Source organism: Pelobates fuscus, chromosome 6, assembly GCF_036172605.1.
Source record: "Pelobates fuscus isolate aPelFus1 chromosome 6, aPelFus1.pri, whole genome shotgun sequence".
Classification (NCBI taxonomy): Eukaryota; Metazoa; Chordata; class Amphibia; order Anura; family Pelobatidae; genus Pelobates; species Pelobates fuscus.
This window is the reverse complement of record NC_086322.1, coordinates 60,448,890-60,462,350: the sequence shown is the minus strand read 5'-3', so window position 1 is coordinate 60,462,350 and position 13,461 is coordinate 60,448,890. Positions and strand designations below refer to the sequence as shown.

The 13,461-nt window shown below is 43.1% G+C and overlaps 1 protein-coding gene across 1 annotated transcript in view; it reads left to right on the top strand.

Annotated features, from left to right (window-relative positions):
- STK32B (serine/threonine kinase 32B) overlaps positions 1–13,461 on the top strand; it is a 227,830-nt gene that overhangs the window by 200,469 nt on the left and 13,900 nt on the right. The window contains exon 10 of the mRNA XM_063457772.1: positions 12,417–12,548. Coding sequence (XP_063313842.1) covers positions 12,417–12,548 — 132 coding nt within the window. The remainder of the gene's footprint in view (positions 1–12,416; positions 12,549–13,461) is intronic.

The following is a 13,461-nucleotide window of genomic DNA, read 5'->3' as shown; positions in this document are numbered from 1 at the left end:
GGTGGGTGACTAGGGGCTTGGGCACCCCTAGTCACCTTGATGGGGGGGGGAATTTACTTAGTGCCCCCACCCGCCACCCAGGGGTGGGGGCCGGGGGGGGCAGTTATGTACACTTTTTGTCCACAATCATTTTCACTACTTAGTTGATATGCCCCATTTATTTTAGTTTTAGTTGTGGCTCTATTTAAATGTTTAAATAGATTGTTAGTTTGTTTTGGTAACTTTGTTGTAATGTATATCTTTTCTATTTGGCGCTGCCTGTCCATGTTGTATACGTTTTTATCTTGCATAGCCTGTCTTATATTTTATTATGTGCATGGCCCATTTTCGGTCGTTTGCATTTATTTTTTTTTTTTATAAATTCTTTATTTTTGTAGTGCGTGTAAACGTAACAGAGCGTACATGCGGTACCCCAAAGGCAATCCACATGTTTTGGCAAACATTAAGTACAGTGAGGTATATAACAGTTCTTGCACAATTTTAGTGTTAATTCGAGTAAGATTAGGATATAACAGGACTTTACATCATGCTTGGTATAGTAGGTACGATCTAAACAACTGGTTATGCAACAGCGTCTAATAACAGTGGTTCTATCATGTTCTATTCTATTGAAGCCATTGACTTCGGGGTGTATGCTTAAAATTATGCTTATAATTATAATGAGGCTTAGTCTGCTCGTCTGCCTATCTGTTGACATCACAGATCATGCATACTTAAGGATTCAAGTGTGTGCTATAGGCTGGCCCCAAGAATTGTCTGCAACTCTAAGCGACAGGTTGTTATATGGCGCACAATTATCAGATCTAAGCCGTAGCAGGAAGATTAAAAATTAAGAAGAGAAAAAAAAAAAAAAACAACAGGTTAAACAATAACATCTGATCTCGTGGATACTATTGAATACTGCTTACGCAATTGACATTGTAGAGTGTGAGTATAGTTATATTCATTCCCAGTCTACACGGTGAGTGATCTGCTGACCACAAGGATTATGCAAACGTTGAGGTTTAAGTGAGTACTGCAGGCTAGTACCAGGGACTGCCTGCGGTTCTAAATCACAGGTTACAATAGGTCGCTCTTTGGTAGACTTTTGCTGCAGCAATAAGGTTAATGAATTTAAGAAACCACAACAGGCTGTATAACAACGTCTGATCACATGAGTTCCCCCGTGTGCTGCTTACATACTCGGCTTTGAAGTGTATGTTGAGAACTATATCTGGGCGATAGACAAGGGCTGCAGAGCACGCAACAGTGCCTTGCGAGTCAAGGGGAATTTTGTTACATTCGGTTAGTACTAGTGTGTGTCAAGCCAAGTAATAGGGGAGTAAGCCATTGATGACATGCCAGTGAGAGGCTGATTCGAATAGCTTCCTTAACGTACTTTAGTGGGTGGCCTAATGCCATGCTAGTTTAAGTTATCGGTTGTGGACCCTTGTGTGTACGGCATATTCTGCTGATCAAGACCTGCTTAGAGCATAGTTAGTAACGCAGGATGTCATGAAGTGTACTAATCACCTGGGTGTCTGCCCCCATGGCGTGGTAAAAGTTTTAAACAGGGGGACAAGTAAGCAGAGAAGAGAGTGCAGCTAAACTATCCATAATTGACCTGAGTCCCGCTAGTGTGGGTAGTTTTAGTCGTGTCGGATATCTTTGGGGGTGAATAAAACTTTGAATGCTTTCGCTGGGATGTGGGCGTGCTGCCGTTGGGCGATCAGTGGAGGCAGGAGCATTCCAGTTATATTGTGCCGAAGTAGGCGGAGGGCCAGTGGCACAGGACGTTTAAAGTAGCGTTTACGGTGTGTTGAGCAACAGGCGTTATGCGTCCCGGTAATGTCTTGGCCGCGGTCAGCTGGCGCAGAGACATTAATAGGAGGCATGCATGGTAAACACAAACAGTTAAACAATATTAAAATTTACATGGTCGGAACAAAAAAACAAAAAAAAAAAAAAAAAGAACACATGCAAACATTAATCAGGCCTGAGGTAGATGGGATACAAGGCCTGGTGTAGGTCACAGAGTCCCGGGCAAGGTGGTAATTTGCCGCATTCCGGTCATGTGGTTACTGTGACATATGGGTCGGGTGTCAGTCCCTGTGGTACAAATGGGGTTGTTCGGGACGGGTCCCAGGTGTGGTTTGGGGACGGAGTGCTCTGGCAGTTGAGCGGCGTGAGAGAGTCTTGTGGTAGGCCTAAGGCCTGCAGTAGCTGTGCTGCTTCGCTCATGTCGCGGATTTGGTGGGAGTCTGTACCTTGGTGAATGGTCAGTGTGTGGGTAGGCTGCCAGCGATATTGGAGGTCCCGTTCCCGCAGGAGCGTGGTGAGTGGCCTGAAAGATCGCCGCCACGCCAGGGTGTCGCTCGATAGATCCGCAAAGAAAGACAGCGTCATTCCCTCAAATTGGAGTGGTGGCTTTCCTCGCATGGCGGTGAGGATCGCCATTTTGTCTTGGTGTGTGCGGAAGGCCAGGATTATATCTCTGGAGGCTGAAGATGGTGCTTTGGGTGAGATGGGGATCCGGAAGATGCGTTCAGGGCCCGTTTTGTCAGCTTGAGTGTGTGACAATATGGTCGTGATCAAGCGTTTGACGAGTAGTGGTAGTGCCGCTGTGGGTATAGCTTCTGAGATCCCCCTCAGTTTAATATTATTGCGCCTTCTGACATCCTCCTGGTCCGCCATGCGGCGCTCCATGCTCCGCTGCTGCTGTTGTAAGTCACTCACGTTTTTTTGGAGTTCCCCAATGTCTCGGGCGTTCTTTGTGGAAGTATTTTCGAGGGTGTCCATACGGGTTGTCAGGCCTCTCAGGTCCCCCCTTAACGCCAAGATATCTGCTTGCAAGCTAGTTTGGAGATCAGCGAGCAGTTGTTTTAGGATCAGCGTGGTTACCGGAGAGGAATCCGGTGAGGGTCTGTTAGGCTGTGGAGGTATTTTTGGCGCCGGAGCTGGTGGGTATTCTTCCCCCGACAGGTCGTCGGAGAAGTCCGAGCAGCCTCCGTGGAGCGCCGCCATGTTGTGTCCGCTGGCGCCATGCGCTTGTCTCCACATATCCCCTATCGTAAGACCTGGGGTAGCTTTGTCTGCGAGTATTTTCTTTGATTTGCGTCCCATGTTGTTGGGGGGATGCCGGGGGACCCGGTTCTGTTCTGGGGGGTACGCCGTTTGTGTATAGTGTCTCAGTTTTCTCGTTTGGGCCTAGGAGCTCCGGTTTGATGCGACTGCTGGCTGCTGCGGCTAGGCTCCGCCCCCTGCATTTATTTTTTAAAGTGTGTTAATTAGTGCAATACATAATTTTTTTTAATATATATATATATATATATATATATATATATATATAGCTGGAGTGCTCACGCTTTCTTTGTTTTCGGAGATTCTCAACTAAAGCTGTGTTTATTTGGTGTTAATCTGCCCATAGAATTGATTACTTTATTATTGCTTCTCTACAATTTTACACATATATTTTAGTTATATTTAGTTTTTATGTGTATCTGTTTGTGTCTGTATCACTTATTTTTGTATACTCACTATGCTCTTACTAGGATTTAATTTAACACCTTTTATTTTTAACACTAGTACTATTTAATTTGTCCCCCACATTTTAGCGTAGGACCCACCAATATTGGGGTACTTTGAAAGTAGTGGTGGGCTTAACAACATATGGCCATATGGTGGAACCAAATCCCCATATTTATACTTAGTTAGGCATTTTAGTAGCCTTCTTTGTGTTATATTTTGTGTAGTCTGAGTGCGCCGCAACTATTTATTTTCTCATTATGAAGTTTGGTCACTGCGGCAGCACCTTTCATGCAAAATGCAGGTCGGGTTGTGCCCCCAATCCTTTCTCTGTAAATGCCCACCCGTGTCACAACTACTAGATAAACTTAAACAATATTATGTATATGAAAAAATGTCTCTTTTATCCGCCAAACACACTGCAATCTTCGACATAGCATGGAAACCATGGCAAGACAAGGGGTTTATTGGATAACTGTAATCAGAGTGTAACGGATCGACTGGCACCCCGACTTGGTACCTCCGTTAATGGATGCTCCTAGTGCTTCCTGAGGACTCCAAGCACTCTGGCAGACACCACAATCACCGAATCCGAGAAACCTTTAAATTCTCCCAAGCATATGAATGCTGTAGACCATTGAATAGGAACCATACGAATAGGCTTGTACTCCTAGCAGTCAACTGGAACAGCATGCAATAAATCCTTCCCCCAATAATGAGACGACACTTCACTTTGAGGGTAAAACAGGAACTCTGGACTGGCTCATCCAGCCTGGCTTTTATTTCCAACTCACACATACAGGCCACACCCAGGGGGAGGCATAAAAGAACCAATGACATAGATGTTACCTCCCACACATCCCCTCCCCTTAGTGTGACACATAATCCCATTATGCATACAGTGTAAAATATACTTTTACACAACTTTCATAACTTTAAAACCATACATCACATTCACATAAAAATACATACCCACAATCAATCCATTCAGGGGAACAACATATTAAAAAATGGCATGAATCCGACCAGGGGTTCAAAAGTTACTAAAAGTATCTTTTGTTCCTTTCTAGCTGGCAGAAAAACATCCCCACAATGCACCCTGGTTTCCTCCCTTCTGCCCTGGAGTTAATTGGAGAAGTAATCCAATTACCCAGGACTAAAGGCAGACTCCATTAACCACATGGTTGCAAAACAACATAAAACACTTTAAAATACATAAAGTCACATTTACACATAACACACAGACATTTCACCTATCCCCAGATAGCTGGGATCTGCACGCACAAAACTACCGAATAGCGCGCAGATCCTACTCACACAGTACAATTGCCATGGTGCTAAAGTCTTTCCCATAGTCTTTCATTATATGAATAGGCTCCATGGTATGGCTATCTGGGGTATCACATTCCCATAAAGTCTGGTCCATAGTCCAAAGGCAAGAGGCGGGCAATCAGCCCCCTCCAAGGACACGTGGCGAGGTCGGTTTCACCACACTTCTCCCCTTTACCCCCCAGACTAACAGGGTATCTGACCTCCTGCCGGTCAGTGCCCTGGTTAGTCCAGCAACCCACCCATGAAGCACAAACAGCAGTACCTCCCACCCACAATAACTGGTTACTACACCTGGGTAGAGGAGAACTTTGTCCAGGTCCAGGTGCCTCACCACGGCTGTGTGGGGGACTGGTAGTCTGCCTTGGTGGGTTGCTGAGTGGGCAGAGACCAGCGGTACTCTGCCCTGGTGCCAGCGCTACCACTGAAGTAGCCTGATTGGAGCCTGGTTGTGGGAGGGGGAGACCGACCGTCTCCCCTCTGGGTACACAGCTCTGCTGCTGGAGACAGACTGTCTCCCCTTTGGCTAAACAGCCCTGTCGTGGGGGGGCAGGACCGACCGTCCCTACCCCCTGTGCTGGAAGTGCAGAGACCACTGTCCCATCTGCACAGGTGTGGGGCTTACAGTCTCCCCCTGGTACATTAAGCTGCCGCTGGGGAGAGGTGGTAACCAGCTCCTCTCCCATACATACTTCCCGTCTCTGTGGAGGGAGACCGACTGTCTCTCCTCCCAGCACAGAGTCCTGCTGAGGGGGAAAGGGGGCTGGGCTCTCCATTCCCTGCTGGATACTCTGCCACTGGGGAATGGAGACTGGGCTCCCAATTCCCAACAAATCACACTGCCGCTGGGGAGGGAGGACGGCCCCTTCAGCTCCCTGTAACTTGGGCGCAGAGACCACGGTCCCATCTGCGCTGGTGTGGGGCTTACTGTCTCCCCTTGGTGTGCTAAGCTGCCGCTGGGGAGAGGGGGTAACAAACTCCTCTCCCTTACACACTTTCAGCCGCTGGGGAGCAGGGCTGACCCTCTGTACTCCCTGTAGGCAGGGCGCAGAGACCACGGTCCCATCTGCGCTGGTGAGGGGCTTACTGTCTCCCCTTGGCGAGCTGTGCTGCCGCTGGGGAGAGGGAATAACAAACTCCTCTCCCTTACACACCTTCAACCGCTGGGGAGAGGGGATAACAGGCTCCTCTCCCTGCACCGTAGACTGCCGCTGAGGAGCAAGAACGGCACCTTCAGCTCCCTGTAACGCACACTGTCGCTGGGGATCTGGGCCGACTGCCCAGCATCCCTGTAGGGCCGGTAGAGAGACCGCAGTCCCATCTCCACCTGCCATCTGTGGGTCTTCCCAGGACCAATCCGTGAGGCCCCTCAACATTTGTGAGTAAGGGCCACCTGCTTCCCCACCTGGCAACTCTGGCTGCTGCTGGGGATCTGGGCCGGCTGCCCAGCATCCCGGTGGAGAGACCTTGGTCCCATCTCTACCTGCCTGTTGTGGTTCCTCACAGGACCAGTCTATGAGGACCTCCACTTCGGGTTCCTCCCGCCGCCTCAGGGAAAGACGGCTAACCTCCTCGGATGCAGCCTCTACTCGGCTGCTGTAACGCTCCTGCTGCTGAGCATACTTCCTCTCTTTCGCCAACCGGAATTCTCGGTCCAGCCTTGTGTTTCGCTCGGCCATGACCTGGTTCCAGATCACTCGGCGTGTCTCCATGGGTATATCATCCCCATACTCGGCCACTCGCTGCCTCACCTCGGCCAGCCAATCATCTCCAGAGCCAGAACCTTCCATACTAGTCTGCTCCCAGGGGCGCTGCACGAGTGCTAGCGTTGCCCTCAATTTGTAAATCCAAACAGTGTCTCTGAGCTGCTTTACCTCGCACTAGGACGCCATCCCACCGCTTGCCACCAATGTAACGGATCGCCTGGCACCCCGACTTGGTCCGTTAATGGATGCTCCTAGTGCTTCCTGAGGACTCCAAGCACTCTGGCAGACACCACAATCACCGAATCCGAGAAACCTTTAAATTCTCCCAAGCATATGAATGCTGTAGACCATTGAATAGGAACCATATGAATAGGCTTGTACTCCTAGCAGTCAACTGGAACAGCATGCAATAAATCCTTCCCCCAATAATGAGACGACACTTCACTTTGAGGGTAAAACAGGAACTCTGGACTGGCTCATCCAGCCTGGCTTTTATTTCCAACTCACACATACAGGCCACACCCAGGGGGAGGCATAAAAGAACCAATGACATAGATGTTACCTCCCACACATCCCCTCCCCTTAGTGTGACACATAATCCCATTATGCATACAGTGTAAAATATACTTTTACACAACTTTCATAACTTTAAAACCATACATCACATTCACATAAAAATACATACCCACAATCAATCCATTCAGGGGAACAACATATTAAAAAATGGCATGAATCCGACCAGGGGTTCAAAAGTTACTAAAAGTATCTTTTGTTCCTTTCTAGCTGGCAGAAAAACATCCCCACAATGCACCCTGGTTTCCTCCCTTCTGCCCTGGAGTTAATTGGAGAAGTAATCCAATTACCCAGGACTAAAGGCAGACTCCATTAACCACATGGTTGCAAAACAACATAAAACACTTTAAAATACATAAAGTCACATTTACACATAACACACAGACATTTCACCTATCCCCAGATAGCTGGGATCTGCACGCACAAAACTACCGAATAGCGCGCAGATCCTACTCACACAGTACAATTGCCATGGAGCTAAAGTCTTTCCCATAGTCTTTCATTATATGAATAGGCTCCATGGTATGGCTATCTGGGGTATCACATTCCCATAAAGTCTGGTCCATAGTCCAAAGGCAAGAGGCGGGCAATCAGCCCCCTCCAAGGACACGTGGCGAGGTCGGTTTCGCCACACAGAGTTACATGCAAATTAAATACGAACTACTATGTGACTATGCTTGGATGTGTTAGACCTAGTTGATGTATAACAAGGAACAGATACGGTCGTGGAACAATTTTAAAACCTTCCCAACAGGAGCACCAGCTATGTTAGACTATTCATTAAAGATTGTATACTGCGATTTGAAACTGTATAAATGACAACACACCCCCACCCCCTCTCTTTCCTTCTGTACCCTTCCCCATGTTAATATCGCAAAATGAAATAAAACATTCAAATATGAAAAAAAAGTAAAAAAAATAGAAAACACAGTTTAAAAAGATGGATCATTTGCCCTACCTAATGCACAAACTATATAAATATTGGAATATCTCTGTCGGCAAGTATACTCTTGCAAGTATAAAGAAAATCATCTGGATACATATACTGGGAAATAGCTAAAAATAAAATTATACCTCAATTGTTGAATCAACCTTGTGAACAGCTGGGTAAAGAAATTAGCCATAAAGAAATTGTTAATTGCATTAAAGAATTACCAACAGAAAAATCTCCAGATCCAGATGGTTTCACAAATGGATTTTATATAAAAAAAAAAATCAATAAGCAAACATATTACGGTAATTCCACAGTTACAAAACTGTATCATGTAATGGAAGAACATTTTCAGTAAAAGGACGTTTTTGCTGATGACAATTATTATGAAGCTAAATAGCAATCTCGCGTAAAGAGTGAATTATAGGTCAATTGGTTTATTTAGAATAGATCTTACTATTATTGAGAACATTTGACCAATTTATATACATAAACCATAACTTATGCTATCCACCATAATCACAGCAGATGGTGACAATATTACTAAAACTGTTTCATTAGAAATGTGCTTCTATGACGCTGTTATCATTAGATATCACAAGACGTTTTCATTATGTTTTGTCTTTAATCTAACAGGAATTCTGCAAATTCCGATTATTTCGATTCTTTTCTCAAAGTAATTTGAACACTGTATGAAAAGGTTTTAAACTTTGAAATGAAACAATAATATTAATTGGGTGGTGCTCCCCACCACCACCACTACTTCTGACAGAGAGCTGGAAACAGGGCTTAGCAGATTTCATTTTCTTTTCTGAGCAAAATCCTTCATTCAGCTCTCTGGCTGATGTAGTGGAGATGGGGAGCAGCACTAGGCAGAACCCAGGTAAGTTTTAACGCCACTCTAAAATGGTCTTGGTACTTACGGGGAAGGGGATGGGGAGGGGGCACTGGAGCACTGTAGTGGAGAAACTATATTCATACTCCCTATCATTTTCCATTCGTCTTCATTGCCTGTGACAGAATATTTGCTTCCAAGCCTTCCTAGTCCTGTATTTAAAGGAATCAACCTGTAAAGTACTTTAGCTCGCTGAGTGTGTTCTCTTTCATTTTACAAAAAAGTGCAGATTCCAATAGAAATTGGCAAAGTTTTGTTATAAATTAAATTGTTACACCGCCCCTTGCTGTCAGACAACCGGTCCAGTTACATCCAGCTTGTTTTGCTCAATTGCCCAGAGCCCCTGGCTTGCAAAGACTTCTCATTGAGCTGCATCGCAGTCTGTGATTGGACACCCACTGAAAGTCTGGACAGAGTTAGTTGGGGAGGGCTTGCAAAGGCTACAGACAAGACATCTGCAGCTTTTGCCAACTGTTTTAGATCTACTCACAATTTAAAAATTGCATAATTATATACATGCATGTTTTCCTTTGTAAATATCTACTAAACACTGATTTTGTTTTGTATTTGGATAGTGGAGTATCTCATTAAATCTTGGCACTAAATACAGTCCCATGTTTATTTGACAAGTAGGCATACTGTACAGCTTATATTTGTTTTCTGGACTATCTGTTGTCAGTGGCAACTTGTCATACATTATATCCAAGAAATGTAAATTACAATAAATATGAATACATTTCCCATAATTGTATTTACTTGTAATTTACAATTATAATGCATTAATTCATCAAAACAAAGTCATTATGTTCATGGGCCTTCACAGATGTTGACAGGGTATAGCCGACATGTTTGTTTTGCTTTGTTTGTTTTTTCTTTAAATGTCACAGTAATGACATCTTCTTGTGTTACACGATCATGTAAACCTACAAGCCCTCTATTACATTGTCAACACTTGATGAACTGGTTGCAAGTGTGCTATAAGCCAAACTGACAGATTGAAGGTTGGAGATGGTGTTCTCTCAATTCTAAAGGACATGCTATATTAAAAGTCCAAGCAATGATATGCATGGATATTAATCTGTAACGGTAATATGTATCGGCAGACCAAGTTACGGAACAGTGCTTGCAACCTTCAATTGCATTTCTAAGTTAATGAAAGAGATAGCATCGTCCTGGCTGATAAAGTGCATGTTATATGAATTGCTCATATTAAGTAATTGGGACTGTAACTCTTTTTATTATTTTCTTCTGTACGCAATAAATATGTAATCGGAAAAAAAGAGAGAGAGATAGCATCTTACAGAAATGTTCTAATCTTTCTAAGTCAAATACAATGAAGTTTCTCTAAATTCACAAAATTTTACAATATAATATGACCAATATTAAAGACATGAACTTGAGTACTAGCAGACATCAAGGCAACTCACATAGCAATGAGGAGAACATCAACGTCAGTTATGTGTGAATCAGCAAAATCAAAGGAAAACAAAAAGACAATTAAGTTGCTGCAGAATTTAAGCATCACCCTACTTCACATGTCAGACCTCATCACCACCCCTTATGTGGGAGTGAAGAGAATGCTCACCAGATGGGACTAGAGCAGCGGTAGGCAACCATCGGCACTCCAGATGTTGTGGACTACATCTCCCCTGATGCTTTGCCAGCAATATGCTATATGTAGTGCACAACATCTGGAGTGCCAAAGGCTACCTGCCACTGGACTGAGCCTATTCCTCAGCTTCCTGCACAACATAAAAGATGTCACTAGCCCCTTAACCCCCCATCCCCGGTCTGCAGCAGCCACAGCTACCTGACTGCATCCTGTAACAGCTTCCTCAACAGCGACCACATCATCCAGTGCAGCAACATACGCATCATCTCTGTGCAGTTAACATCTGTAACGCTCGCTTACTGGCTTCATAAAACAGCATATTGAGAAATACAGAACAGAAATGAGTGACCTCATCTGTAATCAAATAAGTAACATGTCTAGACACATACACTCAGCTATACTGCAATTATGTCTTTTTAATTGTATGTTAAATGACATTGTTTTAGTTGGATTTTAATGAGTTTTGCTAAATGCTATTATGATTAAGTCAGCAGGCATTGCATCCTTGATATATATATATATATAGCAGATTGTTAGAATGTCCCTGGCCATTCTCATTTAATTTCTCCACACTGTAGACATAGCAATGTTTTTTGTGTTTTCCAAGTGTATAAATAGACGTATTAGACAACCTCTTGTATAGCATATTAATAACTTACACACAAACATCAGCCAAATAATAGATACAGGTGGTCACATCTAGGATGGAATCAGGCCCATTCTTGCAGTGTGATTACTTTACAAGCTCTGGCAATTTTGCATGGGTCCAGGACAAAACTTGCAATGTGACTGCAATACCACCTGCTACCATACATGTGATTAACATTCTACTGCTCAAACAAAATACTCATGTGTTTTGTCATTACCAATCAAGTCCCACAAATACACAAATACACAAATACGCTGTTTTATAACTGTGTTTGAGCAATGAGTTTATCCCATTACTCTAGTGGAAGATTCCCTTCTTTATTATACTCATGATTATTGATGTCATGGCTCTGACTAGCCCCTGCAAGTATACCCCATTTTCTATGATCCCACCCTGACCCTGTTTTTGTTTGACTGTCACCTGTCACCTGGTATCGGTACCCACCTTCTAGGAGGTGCCTGTGTTTCATTTGGACAGCAACTCATACTAATCTACAGGAATACCTCTTCCCCCTAATATTGGATTCTTTTTACCCTTGTAGTGCCGTAGTGCAAGCATTCTGCTCTACATGCTTACAGTCATTACAGGGGGCAAATAAATAAACTATATTGGAGGAAGTTCTGGTCTTATATATTGAGATAATGGGGGACACTGCAAAATTAGAATAAATATAAGAACCAGAAGAAAAGACTTGAAAAATGGAGCAAATGGAACAAAATGTGTCTAGAGAGCAAAGAGGGTCCTCTCGTTACATGGGGATAAGACATACATGGAAACTGGAACTGGGTGAATATTCAGTCATCTGTCCAGATCCAGGCAAACCATAACCCCAATTACCCTAAATGGCCTAACTTAATTCTCCCTAAACCTGAAACCCTATGTTTCCTTAAGACTAACATTAATCTTTAATATTGAAGTCTGAATATGGGATGCTATGCATTAATATTTTATTGATATATATTTGTCTGATTTCAGCGCTGGCTGAAAGGGATCTCAATTGGTTAAATCACCTGCTTCAACTTTGTGATTACATGTTCAATTCATTAAGGGCTCCGATGAGCCTTAAATCTTTCCAAGGTCAACATTAATCCACTAACAGTTTGGATAAAATTCAAACATATGAGTCGAGAGTTATGCAGGTGTACAAAGTGTTATATGGAAAAAAGCAATTATAAAATAGATTATCATATAAATATCATTTTCTTGTTCCATTCCAGAAAGGAAGACTGAACTGTGATCCCACATTCGAACTCGAAGAAATGATTTTAGAATCAAAACCTCTTCATAAAAAGAAAAAGAGACTTGCTAAATATAAATCAAAAGAGGCATCCAAAGAAAGTTGTCCTATGGTAAGTTATTCATTGATTTCCCCTCATATTTCACTTGGTTATTTGAGGATAATTCCTATTTAAAATACTATCATAGTATTTAACTTGAAAATACTAACTTAGTTTTCACTATATTGAAAAGGTCACTCTAGAGTCTAGACTGAAAGTGACCTTCCACCTCCTTTTTAATAAACTATATAGATGACACTATACAAGTATGCAAAAAGAAAAATTAAAAAAATGTGAAATCATAGAAAAAACAAACAAACTCATCTTCAAAGTTCCAACCAGTTTCTACTATTGAAATGGAGCCAATTGTGTCAGATTAACCCCTTAAGGACAGAGGCAATTTAGAATTGGAGCCATAGGTTTGTTCCTAAAAATTGGTGGGGGAGGGATGAAAAACAAAATACTATTTTTTTTTCACATTTTTGCTTAATAACATTTTTACACACCCAGTGCAAGTAATTAAAAAATAACTCATAATAGATTCATATTTCAGTCCTGATTGTTAACACCTAACATGTTTAGGATCTAAATTAATGTTTTATAGTTAACGCTAAACCAATACCAACTATACCCCTTACTCAATGCTAACATTAACTCTACATGAATTCCTACCCTAACCTTAGCCTGAACGTCTACCCTAACATACACCATCTTTATTTGTAAAACAGTATTAACCCATACGCAGCATTAACCCTTACGTTACTGTTGTGAATTCGTTAGATCAATTACTGAATGCCACTTCTGTGTCTGAGTACTCATCTTCTTAGAGAAGGATGAGAAAGGTGGCTTGTTCTCCTGCAGGACCCCTTAGTCAGAGTTCTCACCTTTCTGGTGATGTATGGCACTTTACCCCTGTGAGAGCAACTATGGTAACATTTATTGATTAGCAGTGTATTAGTTTCCTGTAATTCATTCTTACGGGCAT